Raw genomic sequence first — 21103 nt, forward strand, 5'->3', positions numbered from 1 at the left:
GCAGAATAGTTCAGCATATTCTCTTTCCTTTCTGCAAGGGTGCCTGAAGCACTTTCTCGACCCAAATTGTACATGAAAATCAAAGAATTAACTCCTGTGCTGTTCTTAAAAGTAAAAAGAACTGTAAGTGCTGTGAGAAAATTGGTGTTTCTCTGTATTTAGAGGAGAATAGAGCATTAAAAAATACATTTAATGTGTTGCATCAACTGTGATGCTGATCCACATGGGATTGTTTAAAACAGAAAGTAAGGGTGATTCCCTTCCCACACCTTTGCAGCATCAACTGACTGTAGGGCAAACACCGCCTGGCTTAAACCAACACTGCTGCAAGTGCCAAGTCAACGGGTGGTGAACACTCCCAGGAAATCAACAATGCTTCTCTTGCTGTTGTTGTTCATTTTTATTTATTTTATTTTATTAGACAACTGCTTTCCATTATAAATAAATAAGGCATGAAGGTTCTCCATATTGTTAAAGAGCTGGTAGCCACAGCTGTGCATGCAGCTCCTGATGCGTCTGGGGCTGTGGGGCACCTGGAATGCAGAGTGTGGAAGAGAAGAGCAGTTGGTGGTTTTGAGGAGGAGACCTCTGGAGCAGGGGTGGTTTGTGCATCACACTCCTGCCAACTTACCTCTGTGGTACTCAGCTTAACAAAACAGGGTGTTTTGGGGGGGTTTTCTGCATTAATTCCACGTGGAGTGAAAGAAAGGTTGCTCCTTGTAGCATCAAAGCCCTGGATGTAGGGGATAATTCCATTTGAACAGTCTTCCCCTTCCAAAGACACATTTGCATTTCTTTCTCTGAATGTTCCAACGGTTCCAGCTGTTGACTCAAGATTTTGGGATGGAAGCTGGTGAAAAGAGAATCCAGATGTAGCTGATGGTTGCTCTAGGTGGGTACAGAGTAGGTTGCTTACACTGAACTGCTGGGTTTTGTGGCTCAATGCTCAGGGTGTTGCCTAAGCTGTAATGAGATGCTGCTTCTCTGCCTAAAATGCATCTGACTGTACAAGGTCATCATCTAGTTCATGGAAGCTGGAAACTGGTGATTCCTGAGACTGCAGTGGCCTTTTGGCTGCGTGTTTGCATGTCTGTGGAAGCCAAAGTGAGGAGATTTCAGTGCTGGAAAGGGAACTGGAACATGAGAGGCGACAGTGTCTCAGCCAAGAAAAATTATTTTCAGCAGGAAGCTGAAATCTGTCCTTGTGGCTGAGGAGATGTTTGGAGCAGGAGTGAGGGGTGATGTGTGATCCATGCTACTGCCAGGGCCAGACTCCTGACCTGGGAGATGCTGCATCCCCTGGCTTGTGTGCGAGTCCCTGGGAGTCAGTTTTGAGCCCATGCAAGCTGTTTTTAAGGAATTTGCTATGATGGGACAATGACTTCTTGAAGAGCACAGCATAGAGAGCTGTTACCCAGACCGTGAGATGAAAGTGTGTCTCTGATACTGTAATAGCACTTCTTGTCTCGCTATGGGAAAGCCCTGGGCACCGAGTTCGTACCAGGCATGGTGCTTCACCTGGGTTGAAATACCAGGGCAGACTTAAAGCGAGTAAATCCCATATGCCTGCAAGGTCTGGAGAGTGTGGACTGAAACACTGAGTGACGCTGATGGAGATGGAACAATCAGTCATATGTTTCTCTTCAAGTTTTTCCAGTTGCAATGAGCTTGCATTGTAAAGAGCTGAAAAACCTGACTGATTAGAGAATGGCTTAAATAGCAAGACCATGCCGCCCTTTGGGGAAGGCAGAGATAGAAGTCTCTTGGGTTCAAGCGTAGGTTCTCAGCCATAAAACCTAACTGGAGGATTGGGCTGCTGTGCTGGGGCAGCCCTAAAGTTCTGATGGCTTTTTGTTTTACTTTGAGGCGCTGTACTCCAGCTGTGGCAGGATGCTGGAGGACATCCAGGCTTTTGCTTGCAGATAATTGGACTGTAGGACAAGCTGAAAAAGGGTGGAGCGGGAGACTGGTTTCTTTTCTTTCATGGTAGGGTTTACATTGCTGTTGTGATGTCTGGCAGCGGCAGTAACTCATGCAGAGATCCGTCACGTGGTTTCTGAAATCCTCTAACTACAATGTACAATTGTCCCAATGGGTTGTCCAGAGCCTAAGCTTCTTAAGAAAGTGAGTTGGGTCCCTGTGACATTCTCTCTCTTGCAGACCTCTTGAACCTTCAAAGCAGAGGGGCCACATGGCATTTCCTGGGGCTCAAGAGAAGATGTGGCTGTTGCAATTGCACGTGGGAGCTGCGGAGAGCCAGGACTCATTTGCTGCTCTTGTTTTTCACCTTTGTGGCATTGATGTCTGCTTTTGTTTTCTGGATGCGGGAGAAGATCTCCTTAAAAAGAGCCTTGTACTCAGGCTGGCTCTGCTCCAGTCGCTTGTCCACAGCCTCCACGTGTTTGCTGATGGTCTTTTCCATGGTTTTCCGCTCTTCCATCTCATGCCCCTCTCCTCGGAAGTCCCTGAAGGAGCTGTCGCGGGAGATGGGCCGGGAGGTCTGGACTCCCGTGTGGCGCACGCTGTCCTTGTGCTGCCGGCACTTGCTGAGGAGCTCCTCATACTTCTCCAGCAGGGCATGGTACTGCTCGTCCACCTCGCGCAGGATGGACATGCCCCGCTTGCGCACGTTGTTGGCGTGCAAGGTGTAATTGCCCTCGTGCCGGCTCACGGCGTCCTTGGTCACGATGGCATTCAGGGCCGTGTCACTGCAGCTTTTCCGCACCGGGTGGTTTGGGGAAGGGGTCATGGATGTCCCGTGGCTTTTCCCTCCCTCCTCCTCGGACAGGTCGATGTAATCTGCTTCTGGGGCATTGTTCAGCGGCTCAAGGAGGGCTTCGGACAGGTTGTCCTCTCTGCTGAGCAGGTACTTCTTGACTTGTTTCATCTGCTGCAGCTCCAGGAGCTCTGCCTCCAGCTCCTTGATGCGCAGTTTGCAGTTCTCCATCTCGCACACCCGCTGCTCCAGGTCTGAGTACTCCTGGATAACCGAGGTGTACTCGCGCTCCACCCTCTCCTTCCGCTGCTTCTCCTGGTTCACCTGGGATCTCAGAGAGTTCACCATGGCTTGGAGACGCTCGTTCTCCCTCTCCAGCGGCTTCTGGTTGAATTCTGTGGAAGAGCTGTGGACCTGGAATGCATCCTCATACCTGAAAGAGGAGAAAGATGCTTGAGAGAGTCTGACCAAGCAGTGTGACCCATGAGGGATTTGTGTTTTATTGTTATGTAAGTAGTTCCATTGATGTCCAAAAAGGACATGAGCTCATGGAGTGAGATATACCTTCTCCATGTGCCAGGAGACCACAAGGTGTGTCTCTTCTGGACACAGAGACAAATCTCTGTCCCACAGAACTTGCAGTTTTATTGGACAGCAGCAATAAAAGACAGGAGGAAAATAAGATCCTAAAAGTAAAAGACACATCTGGTTAACAGACAAGCCACCAGCATTGCAGGTTAAGCAAGAATGAATGTTCAAGTGCTACCAGTCTGAGCTGAAAGTAGGTGGCTTTGGATTTTTCCTGCTAGAGTCCATCAGCTGCTCTCTGCACCATGGAGTTCACCAACTACCCACTGCATATGGCAACAACCCCAGACCCACCCAGTCAGAACTCTGAAGCACATGTGTTGCTGCCTGTGCAGCCCTGTGTCTGGGAGGTGCTCTAGAGGGAGTGAGGGAAGATTTACACGGCAAGGCAGACACAGATTTTTAATAGAGGTGCCCTTTCTTCATTGCCTGGGAAGTGATAACAAGCACTTCCTCCTTCTCTTCAGGAATTTGGGTTTTCCTCCTCAGTGAAGCACCCATGGCATCCTGTTTGTTTAGAACAGACTGGAAAAGTGCAAGCTCCATGGCTTCCCCTGGGAGGCATGGCTGTGGTGGGGGGTATTGAACATATTTCAAAGCACTGAAGGGCAGCCTGACCTTCAGAGCCAGCTGTGGAGCTGCAAGGGGGCCCAAGGTCCTGTGGTAGGGGGGAGAGTGGGATTGGGGGACTGGGGGGAAAAGAACCACACGGACATTAAATGGATTTTGCTGGGGGTCACGTTATGGCCTGATTAACATTGCTGCTGCAGTGAAAATGTCTTTGGTTCATATCCTCTGGCAGAGGATGCTTTCAGTAACAAAGTTTATTGATTGCTTATCTATTTAAAGAACCCTCTTTTGTGGACAAAGCTGAGCAAGAAATGTCCTTGTGAGGTCAGTGAATTAACACAGTGGCCGGGTTTTGAGGAGGATTAAGGCTGCAGTAGTGATGAAGGTGTTTGTACAGAACTTGGCAGCACATGGTGTATCTGCATGTGTGACTGGTGTTCCTAGGGATTGCTGGAGTCATGCAGCACAAAATGCACCATCTCAACTGGTTTCAGTGAGCCAGAGGTGCTGGTGCTGTACTGGAAGGCAGCTGGAAATGGAAAATGGGCTGTGCTAGTTTGGGAAGGGAAGTATCACTGTGCTGAGATTATGAAGGCTCTGCCTTGCCAACACCATCTTAGACAGGTGGGTTGGTGAGAGGAACATCCTCCCTTCAGCTCCAGCTGGGGGTTTCAGGCTCTGATGCCCAGCCTCTGTGTCTGAGAGGTTTCTGTGCACCCCCAGAGGGGCTCACCCACCGCCTCCCCTGTTTGTGGGGAGCAGTTCGGAGGGGTTGCCACAGCCAAGTCTCTGTACCTGGGGCTGGAGCACAGCTCTTTAAGGCAGGGGAAGGTGTGGATGGTTCGGCGCCGCTCCCTCTTCTCCCTCCGGATGCGGAGCTGCTCCAAGCTCCGCATTTCCTCCACCTGCTTCTGCAGCTCCTCCACCTGGTTCTGCAGCCCCTCGATGGTTTCTGTCAAGCTGCAAAGAGAGGAGGGAGCACAGGTGAGAAATCAGGTGCTACAGGTTCCTAAAAGGTATTTTTTTCCTACAGAGAAATCCAGTCTAGGGAAGGTGCTTTCAGTTTCTAGCGTGTGCCCTGGGATCATGACAGCACTTATTTTTTGTTGGTCTTTCTCTGTGTGGTCACTCTTGAATGGGGTTAGTTATAAAAAAGGGACAGGGGGATTGATTTGAGTCCTTCTGTCCTCAAATCAGTTGGCTGAAAGAGTCATCTCTGGGACATAAACACTCTCCTGAAACATCTCTGCACTTAAAATAAGCATCTATTCCTTTTGTTTATCTTGTAGAGAAACACAGAGACTGGGCAAAGATTTTGTTTTGCTCTGTCTGCAGATAGTTTGTAAAACACTCCGCTCAGAAATTCCTTCTCCAGACAGTTGTTTGTGATGCTGCATTACAAGGACATGGCTTAGACTGTTGTTTCCAGGGATGACCTTGATCATGGGCTTGTTTTAGGAAAGAAATATTATTGATAAACTGGTGTTTCAGCATGGACTAGCCAGGATTTCATGAGTTGCTGGATCTGTGCTTGGTGTTTCTTCAGGGCTGTGTGCTGGGGATCTCCCTGATAGGATTATGTGCCTTTTCTCCAAGGAAAAGCATCTGAGGAGAGGCTGCTGTGCCTCTCTCCAGGTAGCTTCAGACACTCCTTTATCCAGCCCCCATCCTAGGGATGTCTGTGCTGTGGCTGATCCCTGCTAACTAGCATTATTGCAACACACTTCTGTTCTAAACATCTGCAAATGATGCAAAAGAGAATGGCTCAAATAGCAATGAGAGGCTGCACTTTGGGGCAGGGGAAAGGTGAGCTGAAGGCTCTTGGATCTTGAAGATCCAGGGGGGGCTGTACCACTGGATCTTCTGTTGGGAAGTCTTGCTTTCCATCACGAGCTTCTGGTTAGCCAGCTCCAGGTCCCGTGCCGTCAGGTCCAGCTGCTCGTAGACTTTTGCGTGCTGTTCATTCATCTGCCGCAGCATCTCCAGTTGCTTGGTCAGGTACTGCAAGGAAAAGTGAAGCATGAGCACTCCATGTCCAAAAAACAAAGTTTGTCACAAGCAGAAATTCTTACAGCCTTTGCTGCCTCTGACAATGTGTTCTGTGGCTCTGCCTGGTTGAAGCCTCTTCCAGAGATAAAATATTCATCCCCCCGACCACTGTAAATATTTTTGTGTCTAAAATACAATTGAACTTCCTCTGCCCTCTGTGAAGGGCACTGAACTCTATCTCTCTCTATTCAGCTGCTTTTTTATTCCCAGTACCAAAGAAAGTTGATATCCCTGGGACTGAAAGTTGACTGAAATTGGCCAGTTGGTTACTGGATCGTCTGACAGATCGATTGCAGAAGCTGTGTTGCCTTGGGAATTCAGGCTAAAACTCTGAGTCCATGAAATATGAGGAGACCTGTGGTTTCTGTGGATTAGCACACCCTTTTCTGTAAGTTTGTTATTGCAAAATCTTATCCTAGGAAGACTAGGAGAGGGGCATCTACTCAGGTGCTCACTCTCAGCTGGGGCCAGATTCCAGATCCTATGGTGGATGTGCTTCTGATGGGCTGCTGAAGAGGGAATGGCTAAATCCACCCACTAGTTCTCTCAAACATCAGCTGTCTGATCCCTGCAGCATCATGTGCTGCTCTTGTGAACTGGCAGACCTCCTCTGCCCTGTGTCTTTTTAAATCAGGGGTGTCCAGTCTTTTTAAACTCACAGATCCCTAGAAGGTTTCCAGTGGATGAAAACCCTCCCAGGCACAGCAGGTTTAAGCCTCTAAGATGAGTTCTGTGAGCTCTCAGAAATACTGCCCTGACCCCACAGGATGCTTGAAATGGGGGTTTAGATTGCAGTTCTTGGAGAAAGAGCTATTTTATGCTTCTAACAAAGGGGGCTGCGTTATGGGGTGCCGAGGGGCCAGCTGGGAACAAATGCAATTCTGAATCTCTGGGATCAAGGGAAAGCTGCAGAGAACAGAACGAAGTGAGTGTGAAGGCTGACGGATGCACAGGGGAAGGCCAAACATGACTCAGATGCAGCCTGATGCCAAAATCTGGTGTGCACATCTGGGCAGGGAGTGAGGATGTGAGAAAAGGGAAAGTGACAGTTAATAGGGGAACGAGACCCTCTCCAGTGCTGGGATGAGCTTTAATCCATCATCAGACTTTAAAACTCAAACAAACCTTAATCTGTCCTGCTTCAGGCACTTCAGCCTTTCTGCTGGCATCTGAGCTGCTGGCACTGGTGGAAGTGCCCCTTTCCCACCTTTGCCCTTGGGTGACAGCAGTGGCCAAGCAGCCCCTGTTCCCACCCCTGTCCCGACTGTGTCCCTACCTCAATCTCCTGCACTTGCTCCTCGTTGGTGGCATACATTTGCTGCAGGGAGTCCTCCAGCTCTTTGTTTCGCTCCAGCAATGTCTTCCCCAGCTCTGCAGCCAAGTGTAAATCTGAAAAGCAGAGGGACAAAGCTGCTGCAGTTCTCACAGCTCCATGTCTGGGTGTGGTGGGATCTCCCCCCACCCCAAAAAGTGACCCCACAGCAAGCACAGCAGCACATTTTTCATGGCATTGGTTTTACTGGCACGTTTTGACCTGGATGTATGTTCACGGAACATACAGGATCTGGCCTCTTGTCTTGCTGGGCTGCAGGAGCAAGGGGAAGCCGAGCTCAGGACTCTGCAGCTCCTCCATGCAATGACAATTTAGTGCTTTGCTGGCTGCAAAACCCTCCTGCACTCCCTGCACCCTATAACCAGGATCAGCCCAGGATCTGGGCTGTGGCAGGTGCTCAGCACCTCCATCCCCTATCGCTGAGAAGGGCTCAGCACCCATCAGAATGGAGCAAAGGGTTGGTAAAGCCCTGCAGGGCCTTGGGGATGCTCTCTAAATTACATTATTATCTCTAACGAAGGGAGTGCCTTGCCTTCCCTGTCAGCCTCCATCCATCACTCACTAATAGACTGACAGGAGTAATAAAACCCTGTGTGGCCCGAGGGGGCCGGAGGCACCTCCCACATGTGCTGCCCTGGCAGCACTGCAATGGCTAAATCCAAGGGTCTTTCCTTGGGGCAGCTGCAGGGAAAGGACAAACTACTTCGTGTTCACTCTCTGCCACCTCTAAACGCCCTTAGGAAGCTACTAAAATAGTTGGACTTCAGGAGAAATGCAGGGAAGAGTAGATGTTGACAATGCGGTCAGTTGAAAATGCTAGTTTTGCTGCTGGGAAAAGAAAAAGCCTCCAGGGCCTGTGAATCCTGTGTTGGCCAAAGCTTGAGCACACAGGTGATGCTGTTTCTGAGGCTGGGACAGCACAGTTGGCTCTGAGAACAGCCCTTTGCTTTCAGAGGAATTGGTTGTCTTCTTAAAACCTGACTATGAGCACGTGGGTTTCATTTTTCTTGGTGCTTCTAGAGGTAGCAGCTCTTAGAATGGTAGAGTGAAAATCTGAGCCTAATCCTTTCAAAAGGCCAGGAAATGGGTTCTGGTGTGCGTTATTGCTCTTTCTTTCTTTGGTGTGGTTATCATGCGGCTGTAGGTAATTGAGGAGTGACAATCCTGCAGGGTGTGAGGGGACCTGGGTCTCCTGCCCTGGCATTTCCTTAGCCTGTTGTAATGCTCCCCTCTAGTCTGCATCTAATGATGTGTTCTGAAAAAGCTTTGCCAGGACTGAGAGTAGCTGTAATTTTCTTCAGTGGTTCATTTGGTCATGCAGTTGATTGGGAAAGAGGGACATTTGGTCACTAAGACAAGAAGAAGGGGAACTAGGACTCTTGAGATATATTCTGAGCCTGGGAAAGCCCTGACCTCTCATACATCACAAAATGAGGCTCACGCTGACCTTGAACACGAGGTCAATACCCCCCTTGCCAGGGGGTGAGCTACAGTGCTGTCAGTGCCTGGGATGAGGCTTTCCTGATGGATGATGCTGTGCTGTGAGATGTGCTGATATGTTACTAGTTTGTGTGGTGCCTGTGTTTCTTTCTGCTGGCTCCCCAGATGTGGTGCTGCCAACAGCTGCTCAGTATGTCCTCGAATCTCCCCTTTCCATGGGAATGTGCTCTCCAGCTGTGCCCTGCATTGCAGGGTGTTATTATTAAAAGGGCTGTGACCTTTTTAATTATAATCCTCTTCATTGCACAGTGACCCAGACTGAGGGCTGCAGTCGCAGCTCTCCCTGCAATCAAGTTATTGGCACGTTTCCCCATGGACAGACCTCCTCCACCTATTTGGTTTTTCCAAGCACCAAATTTCCCTAGTTTATAAAGTGCCCTTGGGAGACCCAAGTGTTTGCTACACCAGCTGGGGTTGGGGGAACAGCCAGATGCCAGCAGAGATGAAGGATAATTTGTGCCTTTAAGCTGCTTGGGACTGTGTTTAACATCAGCACGACCTTGCCAGAGTCAGTGTTGTTCCTGGAGAGTGGCACCTCGGAAATCACATCCCTGGCAGCAAGCAGGGCCCCGATGTGGAGGTGTGGAGTGAGAGGGCTCCGTCCTGTGCTCCAGGTAATGAGTCAAGTGTGTCCCCGTCCCTGTGGATTACACCAGTGCTCTCCCACCATATGGCATCCAATTTAATCAGCTGGGGTTGAGTTAAGTGGATTAGGCAGTGCAAGATCCTGCATTGTAATTTAAAGGGCTCTGTCAGCAATAATTTAATGGGGGAAATGGGCAGTGTTTGGGGATGAGTGGGAAAGAGGAAAGAATGGGGCTTGGGCTCTGAGGAGGAAATTGAGTCTTTCCATTTTGAGCATAAGGGCCTGGGAGACTCCAGGCTTGAAGGACATGGGGGAATTGGTTTTTTCAGCGTCTTTTAACTGCCTCAGACATTGTCACACACACTCTCTCTGCCTGCCAGCCAAAGCATCCTTGGTAATCCTGTCTCATTCACCCCCTTGTGCCTGAGTCCTCTTCCCCACCTGTTGGTCCCCCCAGCTTATGGGGCTGGGGGGAGGGGGGGATGCTGTGGAAGTGCTTTAATGTCGTCTTGAGACCAGATCCCTCTTGATCTTTGTAGTAATTGTGGCTCTGCATAGGCTGAGGGAGCACAAAGCTCCTCTCCACAGAGGCCTTGGAAACCTGAGGCTGAATGTGAAATTTCACCAAGTTGTTTGAGGGATAAAAAGAACTATTTAGGAATTCAGGAATCCTTTCTATATAGTACTATGGTTTTCCTACAATTTTTTGTATTCCTCTTTGCTTCTCCACTGTCAGATCAGCCAGCCAGTGCTGAAGGACTTGCCCTAATTTAGCAGATATGCTGATGCCTCCCTTCCCCCTCCCCTCTGGATTCAGGAGGAGAAATAAAGTGCTGTGTGTCTGCTCGATGTGCTCCATCCCTCCACATCCTGCCTGTGCTGAAGGCACCACTTTGAAATGGCCAATGCTCTGCTTCAAAAATGGGGTCTTAATGCTGCCAAATCCTATCAGGAGAGAGCTATGGATGCAAACTGTCCCGGGCAGCACCAGCCTGGTGCCCTCTGGCTCCCTGTACTCCAAGCACTGACGTGACCCTTCTAATTAACACCAGCCAAAGAGACATGCTGTGTCCCCAAACAAAGGGCTGTGTCTGTGAAGCAGGGGAGGGAGTGTTGGAGGCTGCATTTCTCTGAAAGCTTCCATGGGAAAGGCCTCTTAGCAAGGAGGGTGGGGATGGAAAGAGAGACCATATGGTGGGAAGGGAGCAGGAGCTGAATCCAAGCAGAGGAGCAGGGCTGGGCAGAACATCAAGGAGGCACCATCCTGGAGCTGCAGAGATCAGCAGTAACAGCCCAGAAATAATTCTGCTACCTCTGTGCCACTGAGGAAACTTGAAAAAAACCCATCCTGATCCAAAAGCTGTAGCAGGTTGCCTTTGATGGAAAGAGGCTGAGGGACAAACTGCAGGCTATTCCCTCATGGCAGCATCCTGTGGCACTGCTGGGACAGACAGATGTTCCCTGCATAGGACTGTGGCAGAGCTGGATGCTTCCCCGGCCTTGCAACGAGGCTCAAAGAGGATTTGGAGCTGTTTCTGCCTTCCCAGTGCTGGCCTGCATCTGTTTGAGCAGAGCACTCTGCCACAGCCCTGTGGAGGAGTTTCTTCCCTTCAGCATCTCCTGGTTGTGACTTTGGGAGAGCATAAGCCTGGTGCCAGGCAGGTTTTGGCTGCTCTTGGCTCGATGATAATCTGGTAGCTTTTCAGATGCTCTTCATAAATGCAGCTTTCTGGAGGAAGCCACCATCTGGTGCAGCTGCTTTGGACTTCCCCTTGTGATCTCTCTTGCAGTGAAGGATTCTCATGTTTAGGCTGTGAGAGAACACACTGGGTCTGCTGCGCTTGGTTCCTCACCTTTAATAAACCAGCCCTGTCCCTGTCCTGCAAAGCCAGCAGCTTGCAGGGGGCACAGAAGTCCTGTGCTGTGTGGCATAGATGAGCAAGTGTTTATGGATTTGCAGGTCCTTTTCAGCTGAGCATGTATAAAGGAATTACTTGTGGCCCCTTCCTAAATGTGGGGTTGTGGAAAGGGCTGCTCTGTCCTGTGCTGTACATGGTGAATGCATCTGCTGGAGAGCAGGGAGGAGGGTGGGAAGGTCTGTGGAGGAAGCTCAGGGTGCTTGTGAGTTGATGGATGGGGTACATTGAGAGTTAAGAACTGATGTTTAATGCTGTTGATGTTTAATTTGATGGCATTTGCTGTCTGCTCCATTACACATGGGTACTTAAAGTCAAGGGTGGGTGCAATTATTCCTTTCAAAGTCTAAATGAATGATGCTATGCTGGTTTACCCTGGGACAGGGTATACTTGCTACTCATTTATTTTCCTTCATAGTTGCAAGGCATTGTGCTGTCTGGGTATATTACAACGAAGATCAGCTTTCGTATATCACTTACTGCTGCTCCATGGCAGGTGATGGAAGCAATCTCTGTGCTTGGCCTCTATAAGGCATTGCAGTGGAACTTGCTGGGGTGCAGGGAAGCAAATGCCGTCTGGCAGCATCTCAAACGCAACCTAAAAAAGCCTTTCCAACATGCCCATTCTACAAAGATAGTGTTTCCCAAGGCCAGCCAGAGCTTCCAGAGAGTCACCAGTGTTACTGCTGAGACGTGGATTCCCCATCGCTTTTACACTGATGTAACTCAGACATTGCTGCTCAGTTCAGCTTTACACTTGGTGTTCTGTGTGTTTTTGGGGAGGATCTTCTATTTTGGTATAGTGGCGTGTTCCACAAAAGCAGGGCTTACTTTGTAAAATAGCCCCAGTGAAGCAGGTGGGGAAAAGCCTCTGTTAGGGCTGGGTGAGAGCAATCAGGGTGCCTAAACCCCTGGCAGCACAGCCACCTCCTCCTCTTCCTTCTCCTTTCGAACTGTGGCTCTTGCTCGGCTGAGCGCATGTTGGTCACACTAGCATTTTTGTTACCCTAATGAGATTTGCTGGATTTCCTGCTTGGTTTGGTTTGTATTGTTTTTTGGGTTTTTTTTGTGGGCTTTTTTTGGTATTTTTTTTCCCTCCCTTTTCTTTCTCTTGTGTAATCTATTACGTGCTCCTGTACTGCCTTTGGCTGAGCAAGTGTCTCTGGTGGGGGAGCTCAGGTGGTGGCAGAGGGGTGTTTGGCAGCAGGTCAAGGCAAGTCCAGTGCACTGAGAACAGCTCCTTCCATGGTATCTTGAGCCCCCCGGGGCAAAAGTGGCTTCACCAAGGAGTGGAAATCCCTGACAAGGGGCTCAGGGACACACTGTCTGTACTGTGCTGTCCTCCAGCTCTTTCAGCCCCTACTGCTCTATTCTTTGCCTTCTATATTTTTCAGTTCTATTTGATAGTTCCACTATCAGCTCTTCTTAATTCTTCTCAGATGCTCACCAGACTTTTTAGATTTAATTTATGCCTTTTCTTTCTTCTCTCTTATCATCCTGCACTCCAAATTCTCCCCTGTGTATTAATACTTGAGACCCAGGATGGTCACCTCTGCTTCTGAGCTGTGTCTCTACAAACACACAGAGAGCAGTCCCATCCTTGTGCCCACAGCAATTGCTGTGCCTTTTGCCAAGTTGTTAGAGCATGAGAACACAGAGGATGTTATTAGACCATGGCTGAGGTCCCATCTGCATCTTTTCCTGCTGTTCTCTTATCTAAGCAGCCTCAGTGCCTGTGTTTGCCTTATAGGTTAAAATGGCTTGAAAGAGCTTGGTGACTGGTGGCTCTGAGGCTCTGATAGTGCACCTGGATCAAAATGTCCTAAATAAATATATACAAGTAGGGCTATTGAAGAGAAGGAGTAAAGAAAGAGGAGGGAGAAAGGGAGCCAGAGCTTTCCCGCATGCACTCCTCCCCCAGGCAGCAAATCTCCAACTAATTAATTATGTTGGGTTGCAGAAAACTGTGAATAAAGGCTTCTACTCTTTTAAAAATAAAGACACAGGCATGTGGATGGCTGCCATGTGGCAAAACTCCTCTACCCTGTGTGTTTTGGGGACAAGAGGTTGTAAGTGACCCAGGATGGACAAGGAGGATGAGCACCAGGGTGCTCAGCACAGTGCTGTGCACGTGCAAAGCCCCGAGCAAAGGCGCCCTTGAAGGACAGGTCACTGTGCTCACGTGGCAGGGGATGGTGCCCACAGTGCTGGGCTGCCACAACCATGTCAGTTCTCCTGTCCTGCTCCTGCTCACACAACATATTCCCCTACTCTGAGCCGTTCACAGCCAACTCGGATGCCCTTGCTCCCCTCTTGCTACGGGGAGGCAGGTGGAACCAGTGATTCTGAGTGATTTGGACACTCAGGGCACTCAGGGAGCAACAATTCCAGGACAACTGTCAGTTTGCAGCTGTAGCAGCCCCCAAGACCTCTGCCAGCACTGCCACTGCTGGTTACTTCTGTCTGCTACCTCCTATGTCCAGAGGCATACCAGTATAGAGACCTTTCTTCCATGTGTTACAGCTAAATGCAGGAACAACCTGACCCTCTGCAGCAACGCCAAAAACCTGCCCACCTCTTCTCCAGCAGCCCTTTTTCTCGACTTTGAAGAAAAGTGTATCATCTTGCAGGGTGCTGCCCCACTTCTGCTCCCTTCCCATCTGCTGCTGGGGAGTTTAGGAAGCCCTGTTCCTCCAGGTGCTCAGCTCATAGCCCAGCTGCCTTGTGCCTGGCTATTGGCACAGGCTGGAGATGCTGCCCATGTGGGAAGAGATCTTGACCTCAGATGAGTGATCAGTGCTGTTTGTGCAGCTGCACAGGAAGAGCACAGGGCTGTAGCCTTCCAGTCTGAGTTTGCAGGGAAAGGGAGTGATTAAATACTTGATGTACTCTCAAAATGATGTTATGTCCACCACTAGTCCTGAGCAGGATGCAGAGCAATACATCTTTTGGGGGCCCAACACCAAAACCAGTGTCCCTGACACAGTTCTGCTTCAAAGACTGATGCTCATGGGGTGTGCTGTGCTGCTCCTTGCTCTGCCTCCTCCTGCCGACACTAGTGCTTGGCCACCGCCTCCCAGTTCAGGTGCCTTCCCAGGACTCAACACTTCCATGTGGACCAAGAAAACTTGGAGGATGGCATGATCACATCCTTGCTCCAACTGCTGGTGCTGCAGCTGCATATTTGGAAGAGGCCGAGAAGCATGGACCTGGATATTACACACTTAAAGGTCTGAATTCTTTAGAGAGGAGGCAAATTAACTGAGCAGGGCCAGGGCAGCTGCACAGACTACAGAGACTTCCCAGAAAGCTGCAGAGGAACAGTCTATTTTAACCATTAGAACTGTCACTTTTTGGAGAGATGATTTATAACTGTTTGTTAAATACACATGGGAAAAAAAATTAAAAACGAACTGTAACATAAAATCCCTTTGAAATTCCCAGCTGTGCAAAAAGCAGTAGTTGTGTAACATCTGGTCTCCTTCCTTTGGGATATTTTGTATTGGAGATATTTTCCTAAATTCTTGGCCCACATATCACATAGTATTTTTGGGCAGATTAAGTAGAAGCTTTGGAAACCCTGAAGTTGTGTTTAATGCGAGCACACAGATCTGTTGGAGCAAGATGAGGTGGGAATTTAGCACTGTGCTGCTCTGGGAAAGCCTTTTGAGAGAGGAGAGAGTGTGTGAGTGCGGGAGTGAGTGAACAGTGCCTTATCCTGAGTGCTGGCACTGCTTTCAGCAGGATGGGACCCTGGTGCTGTCACTGCTCTAAGTAGTTCCTGCCTGTCACAGTGAGTCAGTGCATCCACCCTGTCACCAGCCAGCACTGGCTGGTACAGGAGCAAAGAAAGAGGATTGGAAAATGCTGGGGTGGGGGGACAGGCTCCACATGCAGGGTGTTAGTGACAGGTGCCTTGGCTTCCAGTCCCTCAGGCTCAGAGCCACTGAGGGAAAACGTCCTTCAGGATCCAGACCATAAATCCTTTGTGTATGGCCTTGCCCATGAGAATTGCCACTGTTAGGTAATTGTTTCAGGATGGGAGATATGGAAAACTCTGATTTTTTGTTTGGTTTGTTTTTTTTTTTTTGGTTGTTGTTTTGTTTTTGTGGGTGGTTTTTTTTTTCAGTTTTTTTGTTTCCCTTTTCCCTTTCCAGCAGTTCCTCTAGTTCTGCTCCCTCCCACAGCTGGAACTATGTGCCTGGGTTCAGCAGATGTGGAGAGGAGCTTCTAGTCTCTCACTGAAAGTTGCTGTGTGGGGCTTTCTTGGGCCCCTTTTTGGTTTTCTTGTGCCCTTTTTTCTTGGTGCCCTCATGTAACAGGGGAATTTTCACTCTAGGAAAATACATCTATAGATATTCTTCCCTCCCCCCCCCCCCCCATATTTTGAATCTCTCATAATTTCTTTAAACTAACCTGTCATCTTATCTCCTTGTCTCCTGTGACTTTTCTAGTCTCTCTTGTCATTCCTAAGCAGCTCAGCAATTAGTCACTGAAAACTTTCCACTTCCATAAGCTACCTGCTGTACTGTACTGCTAAATAAATAAGTGGCTCAGCTACTGCAGGCAAAGCTCTGTCCTTCTGGCTTGCCTCTGGGGAGGGAGGGAGGGAGGGAGGGAGGGAGGGAGGGAGGGTAGATAACTGCTGTACTCCTGGAGGACAGGCAAGGTGTGTGCCTTGTTCCTGGACTGCTGGGATAACTGCCTCATGAGGGGCAGAATATAAGTTTCACCAGCTCCCCTGCATTGTAAATGCTTTGGGCAAGCTGATAGTGGATTGCAGTGCTCTGGATTGGGTGGTGCAGGTATGGGTGCTAGCATGGATCCCCTGGGCTTACCCCAATGTCAGGATCTGGTCACTGGAGCACTGGTGACCCTGTGTCTTTACACGGATGAGTTGGGAGTGGTGCAAGCTCAGCACCTTGTGTCATTTTCCTTCTTAGTACTCAAGCAATCAGATGCTTGGCAAGAGGAAGAGGAATTTAAAAAGATCCTTAAATCTGGAGACCTTTAGAGGTTACAGGTGTAATGTCCTAAGCCTGCACTGCAGATGGTTTGGCCCAAACGTTTCTGTGGCTGCCCTGGAGGACAATTGGTCTCTCAGTGGCAATGAGGTGATGTGCTGGTTCTTGCACTCCCTCTGGTCCTGCTGCCTATCTCAGAGCAGCGAGAGGGTGTTTATTGACATGGGAGAAATCATCCCACACTTATAGAATCCTAGCATATGCTGAGTTAGAAGGGACCCATCAGGATCATCAAGTCCAACTCCTGGCCCCATTCAGGACACCCAAGAAACCCCCATGTGCCTTAAACTATGGTTAGGTCCATAAGAAGGGTGGCTTTGTGAGGCCTCCTCTTGGGTTGCACTCTGCTCTGAGACCTGAATGCTGGCAGGGGGATAGGGAGGCTGGGAAGATCAGGGAATGCAGCCGCATGACTGCAAGGAGGATTCATCTTGTGAGATTGCTGCGGATGAGATGAAGGCTGGAAGTGGCTGGCAGAGCTGCTGGGTCTGTTTGGATCCAGATGCAACTGAGTTGGCACACAGCCCTCCCAAACACAAATGCTCCTGATGAACAGGAAAGGTGCCCCCACTTATCCACAGCTCAGACTCTCTAATTTTAGCTCATTCATTCTCTTGGGGTCTGGCTGCACGTAGGCCCTGTGCACAGGACGTGATGCAACTGTAGCTACATCATCAATTCACAATGGCTGGAGAAAGGTTCAGCAGAATTTTATCCTGGTTTTAACACTTAAAGGCACAGACTCCCTGGCCAACAGAAGGTGGCTGGACCAAAGCAGCACTGATATCTCTTCATGCTTACAAAGCAATAAGCTAAGTCATGGTACGAGGGAATTGCAGCTCCATTTTTACCACTTTTCTCAAATCAGAAAGCCTTCCCAGAGGGAACATCATTGCAAAGGATACACTACAGGACACCACTGCTGTTACTATGTCATTGCTGAGGGTCCTGGCTGGGACTTGAGTCTCTGCTTCTGTGTGCTAAGGCATCTTGGTACAATGCCTTGAGCCACAGAGTGTTACAGTGTGCAGGAAAACAGGTAAAGGCATCTGAAAGGCACTGGCTTAATCTGAACAAGGCTGGAAGGGCCTCGACGCTAGGGACCAGATCTTGCTGCTTCCAAAGCATATGGTAGATGCACCCTGTTGCTGTGGACACTTCAGGGAAAAGAAAGAGTGATTGGGATTTATTATTTTGAAAAAAAAATAGTTACTTTGGCAAGGTGAAGCTCATGGAGGATGACAAAGAAAGTAACAGGTGCTTGGTGTGGAGCTGGAGGCATGATTTTCACTCTGGTGCTAAAATGGTTAATTAACATAATCATCACAGAGCTCCCAGTTAAGCCATCTGTTGCTTAGCAAACAGTTTTGGATGTAAATGTAATAAATATTTGATGATGCTGTGAAATGATGATAAAGGCCCAGCAACCAACTGGTTCACGGAAGAACCTTCTCTGCTCTCCTAGCTTGGATTGTTTCTTGTTTCTCCCACCCTTGCTCCTAAGGAATGGTCTTTAAGCCTCTGCTTTTGTCCTCTGCCCTCTTGGTACTGCTGCCAGGCGTGGGTTTCTGTGCGACCCTGGGCTCTTGGCATGCCAATCCTCTTAGTAATGCCTCTAATCGTGCCACGCTGGATGTCTTGTGCTGTGCTTCCAGCCCCCATTCCCAAACCAACAGCTCCATGGCTGTGCCGCCACGAAAGACCTCTGGGTGTCATGCAAAGGCACAGTGTATGTGGACAAAGTCTAGCACTGTCCTTTGTGATGCTTTGTGCATCATGCAAATTAATTACGGTTGTAATTACCCTGTAGAACCTTTCCATTTGGCTGATTCCAGTAAAAGCCTTCCCACATCTCTCCTTGAGTTTGTGCAAGCCTGTGCAGACCCTATTTATATACAGGAGGCTGCAAACCCACAGCTGGGCTTTGTTTTGGGTGTGCGTTTTCTTCCAGTTCTGTATGTGCTCAAAAGTGGAGCCCATACCCAGCCTCAGTCCATCATCTGGAGACAGTCATTCTGTTTTTAGGCTGCTGGGACAGAGCTGGGAACCTGGCCTGCAGTGGGAAGGTGCTCTTATTGTTGTGAGCCAGTTGTACTGTGCCAGTGCTGACTCATGAACCTGACACCAGGGATAACGCTAAAAATCAATCGGTCCCACGTTTTTCAACACTCCCTGTATTCATCCCTAGTTCTGCGGTTCCTCAGTCTACATCCCACCCCTGGATCAGTGCCCAGGCCCCTTGTGAGCCATGGGAGGACGTCACCCAGAAATGTGAATTTCTGAGCATTCAAAGGCTGCACTGTTTATCCAGCTGATAGCTTAATCTCCATGCTCTTGGCTTTGTTTGAGTGTTGTGTTTCAAAGAACAGGGCCCAGTATCCCACTGCTTCCTGTTATTTGAGAAATTGGGGTTAAAGCCCAGCTGTGACAACCCCTGGGGGGCTGGTTATCATTCCTTGCTGGGCCCCTGTCCTGCAGCTGAAGTTGTATAAACTTCAAATCATGACATAATGTACTGGAGCGATGGTGGGCTGAGGCACTGCAGCTGGACTGCACATCCCTGCTGACAGTCAGCTGGGAAAAGCAAATATAAAACTATACCTAAAGCAAACATGCTGGAGGGGAACTGTGTTCAGGTAGAAATAATTTGTTGCTATGCATTGCCAAATAAGTCCCGTTCACTCCTGGGCCACTGGCCTGAAATGGGACTTCTTCCAGTTATTTACTTACTGCGTGTTGACTCAAAATATTAAGATAAGAAAAATAAAATTAAAAAAGCCCCAAATACTCACAGACACCAACTGTCCAGTCTTAGGATAAACATTCCATTGAACTAGGTACAGTTACTTCAAAGCAAACTACAAATGTGAACGTTTATCTTCTAACAAGGCTTCTTTTGCTGTTCAAAACTTGCCTTGATTTTTTTTCTTCTCCTCCCATATTTCTCCTGATATTATGGTTGACTGGAAAAATCTCCAGAAATAATTAGGTGACTAAGAAACTAAAGATCCCTTTGGATTTGGGCTTGGACAGCAAAAGCTTTTGAGACAGACTTTCAGCATCCTTAGCAATACATTATTTCCCATATATTAATTTCTAACTAGTGTGCCTGGTAATTCTACCTTGGACAATTCTGAAATAAAAGCAGCATCATAACTACCCCTGTTTGATTCTGCCTGCAGCAAGTTTTTTGGGCAACCAGCTTCCTTGAAGATGTAACACAAAAAATTATTTACTGCCCTAGTGCTTAGGACAGCTCTGGGCTCCCTGCCTCTATCCATCGGCTTTAAACTTTCCTCAGCCAGGACAGTGGTTTGGAGCAGCAGAGCCGAGATTTGCCGCTGCAGGATGAGGCACTGGCTTTGCCAACCAAATAGCAATCCAGAGAGAAGGTATCCCACCCTCCCGTCCCTGGGGTTCGCCCGTTTTCTTGCCTGCGCATTCTCTGGCCCACCATCCTTGGCAGCTTGCGGCGTGCCCCCATCCTTACCCTGCTCCAGGTCCTGCTGGTCGTACCAGGGCTCCTCTTCCTCGCTCTGAAACTCCTCCATCCTGTCGGCGCTCAGCATTTAGCACCAGCGGCCCGGGGAGACGCGCAGCATCCGCCGAAGGGGGCCCTGGCGCCTCCGAACCGCGGAGCGGGATGGATGCGGCGACACGGGCAGGGATGCGGGCGGGGATGCGGCCCCGGTGCCCCCGCCGGGCCGGGAAGGAGGAGGTGGTACGACGTGGCAGCCGGTGCCTGGCCGCTGCCCCGGCTCTGCGTGCCCGGGGGGGCGGCTTCCTCCTGCCTCCAAAGCCGGGGGGGGCTCCGGAGGAGGGAATGCAGCGGGGACGTGGCGGCCGGGGCGGGGGGGCACGGCTTGCACAGGGCTGGGGGATGCACAAAGGAAGGAAGAGGGCCCGGCGCAGCCAGGCAGATCCTCGTTCCGCGGCTCGGTGGGGACCTCTAGGATGGAAATGCTGTAAAGAAAACCGGCGAGAAGGAAGGGGGAGGCGAGGCGAGACCGGCCTCCTTCGCCTCCTTCTTCTCCGCCTCCTCCTCTCCGCCCAGCCCTGCCGCGGAGAGCGGGGCTGCGGGGAGCGGAGCGTAGGGTGCCAGGGTGGGGCTCACCCGGGCTGCGAGGAAGGGGAGCTGTCCCGCAGGCTCCCTGCTCTGTCCCTCCCGGATGGGAGGTCTGCCAGGAACAGGGCTTGTGGTTGGAATGCCGTGTCTCGTCCTTGCCATGGGCTTCACGGTGACTTGGGGCAATTACGGGGACCTCTCAGTGGGGCTTTCAGTGCCTTCTCTGCCTTGCTGGGTTTGTGTGGGTTGTTCTTCAAGAAGATCTTCCATTCCCCCTTAGCTGGGGCTGCAAAAGGGGACACCCCATACAAACAGCCCCACAGCATTTCCTCAGTATGGTGTCTTCCTCCAACCCTATGTTGTTTTGCACGCTGATGGAAATCAGTGCCTCTGATGCAGGTTCCTCTTTCATTTTTCTTATCTTTGTGAAGGATGGAATGAAGTTAAAATTCAGGGAAATCAGGATTTATAGAGTTCTGAGGAGGAAATGAGTCTGTTACATATAAATAAATTCAGAAAAAAATCTTGGATTTTGTGCTTGCTTTCCACCTTAATGGAATAAAGGTTAGAGGTGGCAGTCTTTCTCCTAGCTGGAGTTTGGTATAACGGAATTTATTTGTGCTTGTCAGCCCTGGAATCTATCAGAGGTTCTAAGATCCAAATCAACTTCTGTGACAGTAACAGTGTGTTTAGATAATGTGTTTTTTTGGTGGTGGTGGGTTTTTTGTGGTTGTTTTTTTTTTCCTTCTGTGTGA

General features: G+C 49.5%; 1 protein-coding gene across 1 annotated transcript; it reads right to left on the reverse strand.

Moving 5' to 3' along the window:
* Positions 1–385: 385 nt before the first annotated feature.
* Positions 386–20796, reverse strand: CDR2L (cerebellar degeneration related protein 2 like). Its single transcript, XM_053995012.1, has 5 exons — positions 19773–20796; positions 7200–7312; positions 5727–5875; positions 4670–4834; positions 386–3149 (listed from the first exon to the last, which is right to left on the reverse strand). The coding sequence occupies exons 1-5, from the start codon at positions 19849–19851 to the stop codon at positions 2264–2266; spliced, it is 1392 nt and encodes a 463-aa protein (XP_053850987.1). The 5' UTR covers positions 19852–20796; the 3' UTR covers positions 386–2263.
* Positions 20797–21103: the final 307 nt, after the last annotated feature.

The sequence above is a fragment of the Vidua macroura genome, chromosome 19 (genome assembly GCF_024509145.1).
Source record: "Vidua macroura isolate BioBank_ID:100142 chromosome 19, ASM2450914v1, whole genome shotgun sequence".
NCBI lineage: Eukaryota > Metazoa > Chordata > Aves > Passeriformes > Viduidae > Vidua > Vidua macroura.

What these genes read in the sequence shown, in the direction of transcription:
- CDR2L (XM_053995012.1), bottom strand. Translation starts at nt 19,851, where the DNA reads ATGCTGAGCGCCGACAGGATGGAGGAGTTTCAGAGCGAGGAAGAGGAG. An exon ending in CCAGCAGGACCTGGAGCAGG is followed by an intron (nt 7,313 to 19,772) that starts GTAAGGATGGGG and finishes TCTGCTTTTCAG; the next exon opens with ATTTACACTTGGCTGCAGAG. An exon ending in TCCCAACAGAAGATCCAGTG is followed by an intron (nt 4,835 to 5,726) that starts GTACAGCCCCCC and finishes CTCTCTTTGCAG; the next exon opens with CTTGACAGAAACCATCGAGG.